This window comes from Branchiostoma belcheri, unplaced genomic scaffold (assembly GCF_001625305.1).
Source record: "Branchiostoma belcheri isolate BF01 breed outbred unplaced genomic scaffold, Haploidv18h27 scaffold476, whole genome shotgun sequence".
In the NCBI taxonomy this organism is placed as follows: domain Eukaryota; kingdom Metazoa; phylum Chordata; class Leptocardii; order Amphioxiformes; family Branchiostomatidae; genus Branchiostoma; species Branchiostoma belcheri.
Window position 1 is genome coordinate 28,560 of NW_017804105.1, and position 14,834 is coordinate 43,393.

The window sequence follows — 14,834 nt, forward strand, 5'->3', positions numbered from 1 at the left end:
TTCATCGTTTATCAAGACTCTAGAGTTTAGAGTTTTAGTCAGATCCACAATTAGCCTCATAAGAGGCTATTCTTCCTGTGGTCTACACATTCATATTTACATACATGACACAAACATTACAAAATTAACAGTACATGGCAAACTTTACACAATTCACTATTTACAATCCAGTACTTTGCTATTTGCCGCCTATGTTATTCCACAACTGTGACATCCTGTACATAAAGCGCTTTTTCTGATAGTTTGATTTTGGTAGTCTGATTTTGTTTGTGCTGGTTGAACGTGTTTGGTACTTGTGAATCTCAGATTGGAATGTGATTTTGTCACAACAACCAAAGGCCTTGTCGTACAAGGCCTTTGGTTGTCTGGTGAGCATGGTACGTATGGACTCAATCTCATTATTTTCTACATCTGGTGTGATTCTAGCACAAGTTGAGTCAGGATGTACCCAGGGAACCTGCCCCGCCCTCAGCCGGCCCGGACTCGGGCACATCCCAAGTACGTTGTCGGAGGAGCCAAAGGTCTGGGTGCTTCTCACATCGTGTTCGGTTGTCTCCTCATGGGTTTACGGAAAAACCTGGGCTGTCTACCTTGCCAGGCTACCTTACCAGTCTACCTTGCCTGTCTAGGACGTCAGGCTACTGAACTCCCCCCATCCACAGCCTCACGAATGGCAAGCCTTCCAAGCAGCTGCGCCTCCTGGCGGAATGCATCAGAATTGCACCCAATACTTTGGCACATGCGTGTGCACAAACCTTAGGCCTGACTAATCGCGCTCCTGGCGGCCGGTCGCCCCGAAGTGGGTGGGGGGCATTAATTAACCTCCGGCCGAGTTAACACAGCAAGAAATCTACTGAGGCGAATAGAAATAGAAATATATTTTATTTTAATTTTTATTCTGGAGTTTTAATGAGCCAAGGGTAATCAACAGTAACAGGGAAACGGATCTCGTGATTACGTTGAGAGCGCGCGGGTCGGAGTGTGTATTGTATCAGAACAGGGTGAACTTTTGACCTTTTGTGCGGGGGCAGCATTGTCCGTGCCGCACAGCTGTAGATAATGTTAGGGACTGTACGATATTTACCGGGGGGGGGAGGGCTGGTGCACTGGGGGGGGGGGGGGGAGGGCCAGTTGAAAAGTTTTTTTTTGGGGGGGCCCTGGGGAGGGAGGGGCCCATTAGGGAAAAAAAATTATTTTTAACCGATGGGGGGGCCATCGAAAATAAATCGGCCTGGAGGGGGGGAGGGCACCGAAAAAGTTTTGTAAAATGTATGGCGTTGCGTAGTACAGAATTACAAGAAATACACCGTAAATTCCAGAATATAGTACGCACTTTTTAAATTTTTTAAAAATCCCAAAAGTGTCTCGGGCCGTCGCCAATTTCGCAAATTCGCCGTACTTTATTTGAGGTTTCCCCCGACAAATCCATGCCATGGACGACCCAGGAATATAGCGGAACATCGGCACGGAGAGCGACATCGATCGTCCATAGCATGTTTAGATAAGAATATTGACGAGTGGAAATAAAGTTAAACCTCAATAAATGAACATATTTCCTCTGACTATCGTCAATATTGACACTAAGGGCCACTAAGTTGCGGTAAAAGAAGAAGTCAAGTCACCCACGGTAAGAAATTGTAGGTCATGATCACTGGCAATGACGCCCGGCGCTTTGTCATGCCAACAGGATCGTTCCCCAGCCAGTCGGTGCCGATCTCAGTGGAACCCCGGCCGAAAAAATAACCTCCCGTAAGTACATATACAATTGCGAGAGGTTTATGAATGGTAATATTTGAAATGGTCCGCAAGCCGCGTGAACGTTCTTGTTCGTCGTAACGTAACGTAACATATGTGATAACATAACAGTCGTGCCTCGACTGATGGTCAGTTAAATGCACTTCCGGCTTCAGTTGAACTTCAACAAATATTATGGCCATGCCGTTTCAAAGGTTTAGTTGACAGAAATTGTTGTTTCACTTCGTATCACAAATATTTTTAAATCTTGATAAATGCAACAGGAAATTACTTTGTAGCGGGCTATACCAGCCAGTACGAGGTGAAAATTCCAGCTAGATGTACTCCTACGGGACCCGACTGTTCGGCAAGCTACAATGATAGGGGCGGAGTTAACTTAACATGTAGTCTTTGATGAAATCTTACCGCCCGGCCGGTGGGTGGGGTGTTTGACGAGCCGACACCTACAGCTGAAGAAAACAGAGCCGTGGCCCCGAAAAGGAAGTCTTTCTTTCCTCTGTACAGACTGTACTTATACGTTTTACGGAGTACAAATTAATATTCCCTCGGAGTGTTTATTCCTTTGATTTTGTGACAAAAACATCTATCACATAACGAGATTACTAGTACTTGAAACACAGTCAAACTTTCACTTTCTCCTGTTCGGAATCGCCAGTAGTCTTTTGTTGTTGTGTAATTGGTTTCGTTGTGAAATTTTAAATTCGGTAGCACCTCTACACCCAAATACTCCGCCCAGTTCTCCGCCCGTTTGATTGTTTCTCTCCATGGGTCGATCGGGCGGGCGCTATTAAAGAAGTGTTCGGCGCATTTCGTATTCTAAAAACAACAAAGCTACGTACGTGTGCATCAACATTGAACTACCCCCCGTTACAGATAGAATCAATATTTAAATATTGTCTTTTTTTCACAAATCTTTATTGACTATTGCTTGCTTGATTACCAACACTTCAAAGCTGGATCCAAAGCTGTACGTTCCGCCGGACTTGCCTTACCTCGCGGTGGCGACGTCTTGCAAGTCGACTGCGGCCAGAGGTGAAAACAAGGCCTAAGCGTTTCCCTCTACGTCACCATACAATCACGTAGTACACGGCATAAATCTAGTTTTAAAGAATTTTTTTTTGGAACTACATGTCCACTGTGGTACCGGCCGTGCGTACGTTTCAGACGGGAATATTTGTCTCCCACCAGCCCCAAATCGGGGGGTGCGTACTTAGATCAGGATGCGTACTGTATTCGGGAATTTTCGGAAGGAGAAAGAGAAAGAGACAATCACATGGAAAATTACCGAAAAATTGTTTGGGTTGGGGGGAGGGCCATTGAAAAAAAAATTTAGCCGGGGGGAGCTCGAGGGCCATGGAAAAATTTTTTTCCGGACCCTTTTTGCACCAGCCCTCCTCCCCTGGTAAATATCGTACAGTCCCTAAGATTATCTACAGATGTGCGGCACGGACAATGCTGCCCCCGCACAAAAGGTCAAAAGTTCACCCTGTTCTGATACAATACACACTCCGACCCGCGCGCTCTCAACGTAACCACGAGATCCGTTTCCCTGTTACTGTTGATTACCCTTGGCTCATTAAAACTCTAGAAAAAAATTAAAATAAAATATAATATCTTGTTCAGTTTTATATTTCTATTCGCCTCAGTAGATTTCTTGCTGTGTTAACTCGGCCGGAGGTTAATGCCCCTCACCCACTTCGGGGCGACCGGCCGTCAGGAGCGCGATTAGTCAGGCCTAAGGTTTGTGCACACGCATGTGCCAAAGTATTGGGTGCAATTCTGATGCATTCCGCCAGGGGGCGCAGCTGCTTGGAGGTCTTGCCATTCGTGAGGCTGTGGATGGGGGGAGTTCAGTAGCCTGACGTCCTAGACAGGCAAGGTAGACTGGTAAGGTAGCCTGGCAAGGTAGACAGCCCAGGTTTTTCCGTAAACCCTCTCCTCATCACCATGGGCAGCATCGGGGCCGCCCTGAACACCGCAGACTTCTTTATCAGCACCCCCATCTGGACTGGACTCATGGTACGTCCCTTTTTGCGTTGTCCAACGAAGTTCTACACATCCAGTAACGGCCGTTACATGTATTTTAATAACAACGTGTATGGTCTCAAAATTTGAAAATGTAGGAATCTTGTTTATTTTTGTCACCTTATTTTTAATATTTCCACGCCCTATTGCATTAAATTTGGAGTGTGTGGAATAAGTCATCCATAATATTTACTTGTCGTGGCCTAGTGTGGCACAAGGTAACGCACAGAACGTCTATCGTTTTCTGGTTCTCCCGGGATAACCAAATACTTGTATAAATGGATGCCCAGATCGCGTCACGTTCTGGATGTGTGACGTGGCACACACGACCACATTTATACGTAAAAGGTCAAGTGGGGCATTCCAGGTTATGTTTACCGAAGGAAAACATATTGTTTTTGCTCCGTTTCTTCTTCTTCTCCAAACAGTGACCTATGACCTGACCAATGACATGATTTGTTGATGTCTGTCACCATGGTGACTGGTGTTGGGTTACATAATGCTGCAATTTCATGGTCTGCTCTGCTCCTGTCACCATATACATTTTTTTACAAGTAGTACATGTATGTGAATGTGTTTGAGTGAGAATTAACACAGCAGACCATGTCCGAAGGTAAACATAATGCATTTGCTTTGCATTTGCAAATGTTACTTCTCTAGTTTAATACTTGTTTTCTCCTGTCCAGTACCTCGTGACAGGTATACTTGGAGTCGTGTCCAGTCACAGGAACAACAAGTGCACGGTAAGGCTAATCTCCGAGCAAAACTTTCTTTGAAGTAGTGCACAAGTTCGCGGTGCTGGTGGTTAACATAGTAACAGAGTTAAAACATTGTTCCAAGGTGAAAAGTTAGCCCGTCGAATTCTAGACTGTCCTATTGCAGAATTCCTCATTATTAAAGTAACCAATCACATAGGTTACTAGTATGTGACGTCAGCAATTGTGCCAGCATGTTTTCTTTTATTCAAACATTAAACACAAAGTGGTAGCGCACTCAAGTAGCAAGGATTTATTTTAACGCTCCAACATAACCAAAAGATACCTAACTACAAAATAAAATCCACTATAAATGACGTACAAAGGATAATAGATATGTACAACAACGTACTAGAGAACAAAGATATTGAAAGATTGATAAGCGCAAGACCAGTTCCCCACCCAATGGCGAAAGCAATGAAGTGATGACACAGTTCAAAATACATAGCCTGGTTTCCAAACCTGATATAGCTCCCGAGTCCTACATGTACATATACATCCTCTATATGTGTGCTATAATAGGTTTGGTAACCAGGCTACAAAATACACGGGAAAATTGAATTCTAGAAGCGGGTCTATACCATTCGTTGTCTCTGATGAATTTCTTTCTTTCTGTCTGTTTCTGCCCACAGGCGGTTGGTTTTCTGGTGATGTCTTGCCTGTGTATCCTGATGGTGATTGGCGGAATATCATCTGCGTCATTGGCGCTGTCATGGGAACACTGGAGTACGTTCAACGGGCCTGTAGGGTGCTGGTATGACTGGCAGATAGATCACAACCACTGCGAAGGACTAGACGTAAGAACTCGCTTACTTGTGATTTAAATACTTGAATATGAGCTGAAAACACGCTTCGTTTTTCTAAAGACTATGATAAGGCCACACCGATTTAATTTGTTGTTTCTCGGACTCGCCCTGTCCATTTTTTTCTGATTTTCAAAAAAAAAAATTGTTTAGATTCTAAATCAACTACGAAATGAAAGACATATTTTGGCCCCAACGGTTGAAGAAAGTCCTTTTCTTCCTAGTTGTTAAAGTTTTTCAATGCAACAATGCAACTTTGTTTCATAAAAAGTTCAAAATATATTGTTTTAATTTTAAACCAGCCTGGTATGTTGACTTAATGGCTCATATCGTAACATTTCCGGCCTTGGCCTGTTTTTTTTTATTTCGCCCTGTCGCTTCATATTTTTTTCTGAAAAAATCCGAGAAACAACAAATTAATGTGGTGTGGTCTAAAGCAGATGTGCAGTGTAATCTTTTTCACCTTGTTTACTTATAGCCGAGAAAAAAGATCATTTATTAGACTTACAGTTATTTCATGAATCCGTAAGAAAAAAGCAATGAGCGATGAATGTCACTTCATACAGATTATGTATATTCTTTAATGATATTCTTTTTTCAGCCAGGTGTTTGGTTTCATTCGCCTTGAAAAGTATATAATGGCGTTTTACCAGCTACGCAATTCAGCGGTTTAAACGCTGCCATGTACAAGGATTGTTGTCAATAAACTATTATTATTATTTTTATTTTATTTCAACGAGCACGTTTATATACTTATATAACAATATGCTAATAACGATAACTTTACTGCTTGACAATTGTATATAATTGAATCAATTTGAACAGCAATTCTAGGAAAGAAATCTACGCCACAAAAGAATGTGTAGTACAGATTGGCATTATATACTTGAACATTCTTGAATTGGTGGAATTTCTTTTGTCTAGGAAGTTTCCTATGTTATGTCCTATTATATTGTAAATCACTTCATATCCGCGGTAGCAAAAGTTTGCGGTCTGAGAAAAAATTGATATGTTTGCAGAACTATACGTTCATCAACTATGCGCAGCAAAAAGAAAGTCGGCAAATTATTTGTGCACGGCAATAGGTTTCGCGGTACAGATGTCTCCGCGAAAACCGCGAATGTAAAAGTACCGCAAATATTGTGATTTACTAGAACTTGGGATTTGGTGGTCTTCGACTGTTTTCTGATTAGCCCAGTTCTAAAAGCGGGGGTAATTCAACCAGGCCGGCTATGTTGTCTATATGCAATCAGAAAATAGCATATAAAAGCTCCCAAAGACCCTGAAGACCCACCAAACCCCCGGTTTTTGGCATGCTGTGGAGGCTATGATTTTTTATTTTTTATTCCAACATGTAATCACCAGACGTGGTGACGACACACTCAAGTTTTTTCAACTTATATTAATGCCGCCACCAACACAGGAGACAAATACATGACAGGACAATACTCATTTACACCTGAGCTGAGTGAGGAAAGTCGTGTAAAGTGCCTTTCCCAAGGGCACAAGATCGGAGGCATGTCAGGACTCGAACCCGGGACTCTAGGTTCCGAGTCGCGCACTCTGCCACAACGCCACACGACCCCACAACTATGATTTGCAGTATGACGAATGTTGCCTTTTTAATATTCTCGTAGACTGCCCGCTCTACGGTTGACGCTGCGAACCTGCTGTTTGCCCTGGTGGAGATGGGTCTGTGTATCGCCTCTATTGCCGTCTGTTCTCATGCCATCTCCAAAGTGCGGCACCAGGAGGGGGGTGGGGGCGGGGAGGCGGGGTGTGGCAGCTGCTGTTCGCCGTGCTGTGGGGGGAGGGGACAGCCAGCCTATCAGGTGAGCAGATGGGTGTTTACCCTGGAAGCCAGAACTCGTTTTCCGGGCCGCAAGAGTCCTTCGCCCGCTGGGTATAAATTACCGCTATGGGGGAGTCTTNNGTTCCACGGAGATATATGTAGGGTTGCCGGCTGGAGCTTCTATTGCGTGCGATCTACGTTTGATCAGAAAATACCCCCCTCCCAAAAAAAAACAAAAAAAAAACGACCGGGAACGCCTGAAAAGGAGGCTAGGGGAGTCTGGCCTAGGGCCGGACAAACCCCTCGGGCTCAACTCCCCCGTAGCGGTAATTTAGTCAGGCGGGCGAAGGGCTCTTGGCTGCCGAAGGAAAATGGCTAACGGCCCGATACTAGTTTGGCATCCAGGGTATCTATTATACGGAGTGTCCAAAGGTACTTTTATGGGAATGCTTAGCAATTGTGCGGGGTGTACTTATATAGCAGTTTTACCACGTACTTGAGAGAGAACTTTTGCGGGTTACGTCAGAACCCTTACAGGTATATTTAGGTATGCTTCACGGGTACTAGTGTACTTAGCAATCTTACGGGTATGCTCCACAATTTTACGCTATAAAGTGTACCGATGTAGTGAAGTTCAACAATCTTGCTAGTTAAGTTACCTAAAAAATGGCCAAAAAAGTATAAATATCAATTTCATTTGTGTACTCTTTTGCGATTAAAGTATACCGAAAAAAGTTGCAATGTATTCTTTAGAATTGGTAGTACCTTACGAACCCTGCATTAGTTTCTTTTTTTATCTTTTTGTATCTTTCTGAGCTATTTCGATAATAAGCAATAGGTGTATCATTTATATATGTACACGCCAATGAGATATCTAGACTTGGTAAAATGCTGGTTAGAAATTCAATGTCTCGTTTATCTTAATATACAGACCCTGCATGAAGTTGGACCGGACGGTCGGCTAGCTCCGGTGCAAAACTTCACCCAGCTGCAGTTCCACAACCAGCCCCAGGTGGCGCTTGCGCCCCGCCAATCCTACATCTTTCCCACCCAGCAGGGGCCTGCATTCCAGGGCGGCATTGAACAAGGTTGGTGTTGCACCTGAATTGAATGACAGATTTTTAGAGAGCAAATCTCAGGTTTTCAACACGTTTTTGTGGCTAAACTATGTCGCATTTGTACTCGGCAATGTGGAAAAAAAAAACAACATCACTTGATTTGATAATCGAGTCTTGTATTCTATAACTTTATTTGCAAAATCATGCCCGAAGGCAAATTGCTTTTACAATCAAAGATACTACTCAGTGCAATACAATAACAGAAGACAGGTAACAACTGTCTGGAAAAAACTTATACTTCTACTACTACGCTTAGCTACCATGGGGTTCGACTTCCTTTTTGAGGGATAATGAATAGTCCCACATTCTGCATAATGAGTGGGTTTTCTGATCTTAGTAGAAACGTAGTCTTTTGGTGATCTTCAAAAAATGACGAAAGGATGGATAAATTGTGGTAACTGTCTGAAATAATCTGTTATTATTAACAGGAGCCTATTACGTTTCTGGAAGTCGTTTCTTCATATTTATTATAACTTTGTGCCGTTATGAATATAGGTGCAACAGGTGGGACCCAGACGGTAGAACCGGCGCATGCGCAACAGCAGCAGACACTGCTGCAGTACCACCAGCCGCCGCAACAACAGCAGAAAGAAGCGGCCGTGGCGCATGTGCAGCAAGGCTGTACCAGCCCTCCTCCTGCATACAATAATCACTCTGAGTGTTAGATGACGTGTATAAGATCGCCGGGGTCCTTGTATTTCTGATACCTCGTCTGATATGATTTCACTTCAAATCTGCCGAACGAAAGTTTAATTTGGAATGTAGACGTTCAATCTTAGCCCTACCAGGCTTCAGAAGTGGTTGAAGAGACTAGACATTGGCCAAATAGACAGATAACATGCCCGGAAGTTTGTCTGCTAAATTAAAAGGAATACAGTTAGCGGTCCAACTCCCCTATAATGTAATTTGTCTATTTGTCCAAATGAAAGTAAGGTGGTAATTACCTTTATAGTCTATTTTAGTTTAAGGTTTTCTCAACTCAATTTACATATATTTTACTTGTGAGGTGCTATCCTTTGTCAATGTTTCATTTCAACATTTTATCATTGATTATGCAATTGACTTCAACATTAACATTACATTTGCCTAGTGATGTTAATCTTTATCTAACTTACACAATTATGGAATTCCAATCATTTACCATAAGGAATCACAGAATTTAATTTTTTTCTCATTAATTGAGCAAATTAAGACACCATTTCCATCATTTACATTTCATTGTCTGTCTAAGCTACTGACCGACTGACTGAGATACCTACATACCAAAAATGATAAAAATACGTTGCTCCGTTCTGGACTTATCCGCTTTGAAATATTTCGCCGGAAACTCCCCTGCACTCCGAGAACAAGCTGCTACCGCGGTATTCATAGGGGACATATATACCATTACACATACCACTTTTTTTGTTCATAAAAAGAAGAAGAGGAAGAAGAAACAGAACAAAAACGATATGTGTTCCTTCTGTGAAACATATCTAATTCCTAAGTACGTACATATAGCTATTGTCTGTTGTTGTTATGATTGTGTTATCTATAGTTGGGCAATTTTACTAAATGTATAGTGTCACTATTTGACGCGAAAAAATTATCAACAGAGGGGATTATGCAATAAAGGCAAGGTGGTTTTTAACCCGTGACCTTGTGGTATATGCATTGACTTTTTTGGACGTTTTTAATAGTTGTTTTTAATAGTTCATAGTTACGTTCCTAGCACTTTACATTTAGTCCGAATCGAAGGACTTTACAAATTAGTCCCTCCTTCACCATTTTCAAAAATCATACTAAAGTAGCTTTCATAAATAACCCCACACATTCCTAATTTTTGTTTATGTTTCCTTGTTTACTACTTTCATTACTATTTTTCATTATTGTAGATAATTTGTATCGTATTGTATTTTATTGTTTTGTTTATTTACCCGTTAGGCCACACCAAGTAAATTTTATGGATGACGTCCGCGCGCGCATTGATTTTGACCTGTTCCTAGAAAAAAAACAAGAAATTCCGCTTCCTGTAACTATGACCAAAGAGTCACGACAGTGCCGCAAATCGTCAGGTTGAGGTGAAACCCGTAACTCGAAAACAGGACAGGACGACAACTGCTGTTCCACCTGATTTATTGCTGTTTTGATGATGAATAAAAGACTTCTTGTTTGTTACACTGTGTCACCTCATTCAATTTGTGTCCTTACATTTGTCGTCTCTTAGTATACTTCTAATCTAGGCATCTTGTTTTTTAGGGCCCTTCTTGTTTTTTTCGCCCTCTCGCATTAGATTTAGGGTCTCCAAAGGACGTCATCCATAAAATTTACTTGGTGTGGCCTTACCTAAGTTATTTCTTATTTACCCGATTGATTTGAATTGTTAATCACGTTAATTATGAAGGGAGGCCTCCTCATAAGCATTTTATGCTTCCGGCCTCCCTGCACTGTTACATTTCATTTATATTTTCTTGTATTTGTATTGTTACATTTTGTTTTAAAGTGCGAAATAAACTGAACTGAACTGAAAGTTTCCGTTACACCTCTGCTGCCACAAACGGAAGTGCGCACTGAGAACCGCCCCCCTCACTGCCGCGCCACGCCGCTTTCGGGGTTGGCAGAAAAACATAGCGGACGAAACTCCCCGTTTGACTGGTAGATTTTGGAAACCTCTCTCACCTCTCGGTAAGTACGATTACCTTGCCTCATCCTAATACATAAGACTGATAAAGGGCAACTAGCCACTGTGGCTCTGAAAGAAAGGCACATTTTGAGAGCGAACGGTGAGCACCCTTCCTCGAGGCCTCATGGATCTAGCCCCCCTTCGCAGACTTCTTGGGGTGATATGGAGAGCTCTTGCACGCGATTTTTACAGATAGAGCTAGGTGCTAAGGTTCTTTGCGGCAAAGGGTCAGCACTTCGGTCAAGCAGGGAGGTTAACATCCTATTGTCAAGTGTATACCGTCACGTGAAGAGCACTAACCTTATCCAAGGTCATTCTAGTAATTTCTACCGCCTCCATGCTGTAGCCAAGGACTCATTAGCCAAAATGAGGTTAAAATCAAGGATTTTATTATATTATTAAACCTCCTTGCTCTAGACAAGTATCATTTTAGGATTCACGTGAACATGCCAGTGAACGTAACGAAAAACCCTGCGCGGCCTCTCACTCAGACGGCTATGAACTTGTGCCAAGAAATCTGCCCGGATTTTAAGTAACCGGTCGGCTGACTGACTGTACATCGACTGCCGATTTCTGCCTCGTCACGGTGGTAAATCGGTGATCTGAACTAACACTTGAAGGACAGATCTAGAAATCCGTTACTGTAAATCTTGACATTTTTGCAGTGTTTTCAAGTTTGTTGCCTTCCATTGTTTTACGGTAGTACATTTTTATAACCTACATGAAAATTTATTACATGTACGTGTGTATTGTTTTTGGTCTGTGCGTGTGTATGTGTTTCTGTATATAATATAGTTGTGGTCAGGGTAACTTATAAGAAGGCCTTATGGATTGTGATGATATTTGGGCCCCCTGCTGACTAACTTTGGTACTGCAGCAGAACTTCCGGTTTTGGTTTCTTTTGCCCTGTACATGCTATGGTCTTGATCTTTTGATGGCTGATAGCTTTTCATGTCAGGAACAATTTGTGTGGGTTTGGTCCTGCTAGCAGCTTGTTCTGATCTGCAACTACAGGAGTGTTCCTGGAGTGTCTTTTAAAGCAATAAATCAAGAAAGGACCAATGAATTTTCATGACATGAGATGTACACAATAATATGCAAATTATGGTAATGGTGCTTAATTTGCATAATTAATGAGGAGACAACTACCAAAAAAATTACTAATTTTCATGTATGAGATTCAGCCCTGAAACTAAGGTACAGCTGTCATAGTATTGGTTTTCACTGTGAGTTAGTGGCAAAAACTTGAAATGAATTTACGGTATAATTCTTATTTCCCACAGTGACAACACAATGTACCCAGTGAACCAGTCGACTCCGGATCCTGTCCGCTCGACTCGGCGCTCTAGATATGTGGTCGGCGGTGCGAGAGGACTCGGAGCGTGTCATATTGTCTTTGGGAGTCTCCTCTTAACATTCGGCATCGCGGGGATGGTCATCAATACAGCAGCCTACTTCGCAGGAACCCCGATATGGACTGGTCTTATGGTAGGAAACCAATCAATCTACATGTTCCAACAGCAGAAGGCGTTGGAAGATTCCATTGCTGCATAGGGGTATAGACTATTGGAACACTTCATATTTTGGTTCATTTAGGAACAGTCCATTTGTGCGGGAGGGGGATAGGTCTATTTGATACGGGGATGAAGCCATCTGCTGCATTTGCTCCCAAGCAAATGTCGTCCTTTCTAGTTTCTCATCATGGGTCTTTGTTAAAAACTTATAATAAACAATAATTGAGGGTGCTATTTATCAAGTGTGAAGTTGAATGAGGTTAATTTATGAATGTAGAAATTAGTCAAAAGGGGAGTTGCTATTTGCATAAAGATAAGGCTGTACCAATTCAATTAGTTGGTTCTCGATTGGTGTGGCCAGTTTAAATTGTTTTTTTTTAGGCCACACCAATTTAATTTGTTGGTTCTCGGATTTTTTCAGAAAAAATATGAAGCGACAGGGCGAAAAAAATAAAAATAAAAACAGGTCTAGGCATCCTATTATAGGCTTAAATGCTATGAAATGAGCCATGAAGTCAACACAAAAGGCTGGGTTAAAATTTAAACATTGAATTTTGAACTTTTAATCAAACCACTGCAATGATAGATGGGAAAACTGTAACAACTAGGAAGAAAAGGACTTTCCTCAATTGTTTGGGGCAAAACATGAGCATTTTTCAGTTGATTCAGGACCAGAATCAATTTTTTTTTGCAAATCAGAAAAAACGAAGAGGCGAATCCGAGAACCAACAAATTAAATTGGTGTGGCCTTACAAAGAAATAACATAAATTGGGAACCATCCAGTTACAAATCAATACCTATTTTGTCGTCAAACAAAGAAAAAGACAAAAGTAGCCATACTAAAAGTTACATACATGTACTAAAAGTTCCCACAGCAGTACTAATCACCAAGAGTGCCCCATTTTCCCAGATGTTTTTCCACTTTTCCTTTTCTTGCAGCAATATAGCATTCAACTTTTAAAAAGAAATTTATATATCGAAGAAAGGATTCAAAATTTACTTTGTTGGACCTTCTATTATTTTATATAAAGATTTTTGCTAACAGAATAATTAAATTGTTTACAGAAAAATTATAGACTGGTTTATCTTAAATAGAGCTAGCTGTTACTTCTAACATCAAAACGATACAAAATCAAACATCAACTCAATCATCCCCAAATTTCATACTTCCAGTATGATGCCAAAAATTCGTACTGCATGTGACAGTAACATTATTTACTGATACATGTAGTATGAAATTTTGGCATCATAGTATGAAATTTGGGGGCAGTTGAGTTGATTTTTGATTATTATTGTTCTGATGATAGAGGTAACGTTAACAGTTAGTTCTATTTGAATTTTAAATAAACCAATCAATATTTCTGTATACAATTCAAATGTAAATGTTGAGAATAACAATTTAGTATTACTCTCTGTTCCAGTACTTGGTGACGGGAATTTTGGGAGTTGTGTCCAGCCACAGGCACACCAAGTGTACCGTAAGTTTCTAATGGACTTAAACTTGGACTGGAAAATGTTCGTCTGTTCTTTGATTTAAGCAATAACAACTTGAAGATAACTTGTTTTGCAAATGCATTTGTATATTGTAAATCTTGAAACAAGTGTGATGGTTTTATGCTTGAAGGTATTGAGAAACAGTCACACAAGACACATTTCAGTAGTGTTCTCTCTGTGTCCAATACAAGCTTAAAACATGTGCATAATTAAAAAAAGAACATTGTACCCTCTTTTCCCCATACTAGATAATTAAGTCTTCCCAAACTTATTTCAAATTTATAGTTAAAAACAGCCCACATTTGGTGGTGCCACCACAAACTACCAGAATGTAAACAAACATGGCTGCTGTCAAGCTTTTGAACACACTACATTATATTTTGTCACACATTACACTATTGCACTTATTTGCAATGGAGTGGGGTTGCTTCAATTTCTTTGAAGGAAAAGGAACAGAAAATTACCTTTTTGTATGACATCCTAAGGCCATACCAATTCAATTTCTTGGTTAACGGATTCGCCCGCTTCATTTTTTCTGATTTGCAAATAAAAATAAAAATTCAGAATCAACTGCAAAATGCTCATATTTTGTCCTGAACAGTTGAAAACAGTCCTTTTAAACCTAGTTGTTACAGTTATTTCATCTTTCAATGCTATGGTGTCATTAAAAGTTCAAAATTCATTGTTTAAATTTTGAACCAGCCTGCTGTGTTGACTTTATGGTTCCTATCGTACCATTTAGGGCCATAATAGGATGCCTAGGCCTGTTTTTATTTTTATTTATTTTTTTCGCCCGCCCGCTCCATTATTTTTCTAGAAAAATCCGTTAACCAAGAAATTTAGGTGTGGCCTAATAATGTTACATGGCAAATGCACCTACGTCTACCATTTTTCTTGTCATTTTCCCCCCCCCCC

The 14,834-nt window shown here is 41.1% G+C and overlaps 2 protein-coding genes across 4 annotated transcripts in view; both read left to right on the forward strand.

Annotated features, from left to right (window-relative positions):
- Nucleotides 1–417: 417 nt before the first annotated feature.
- LOC109479289 lies at nt 418–9,895 on the forward strand. The gene is made up of 7 exons (XM_019781243.1): nt 418–556; nt 3,694–3,774; nt 4,467–4,523; nt 5,168–5,332; nt 6,976–7,170; nt 8,062–8,218; nt 8,744–9,895. The coding sequence occupies exons 1-7, from the start codon at nt 443–445 to the stop codon at nt 8,911–8,913; spliced, it is 939 nt and encodes a 312-aa protein (XP_019636802.1). The 5' UTR covers nt 418–442; the 3' UTR covers nt 8,914–9,895.
- A 783-nt stretch (nt 9,896–10,678) lies between these two features.
- The window catches only part of LOC109479291, a 5,645-nt gene continuing 1,489 nt past the window's right edge, over nt 10,679–14,834 (forward strand). The window contains exons 1-3 of one of the 3 annotated variants that reach the window (XM_019781247.1): nt 10,679–10,912; nt 12,194–12,398; nt 13,847–13,903. In XM_019781247.1, the coding sequence (XP_019636806.1) occupies nt 12,204–12,398; nt 13,847–13,903 (252 nt within the window). In that variant the 5' untranslated portion in view covers nt 10,679–10,912; nt 12,194–12,203. Of the gene's footprint in view, nt 10,913–11,577; nt 11,880–11,908; nt 12,018–12,193; nt 12,399–13,846; nt 13,904–14,834 lie in introns of those variants that run through there. The other 2 variants (XM_019781245.1, XM_019781246.1) reach the window with 2 other exon arrangements.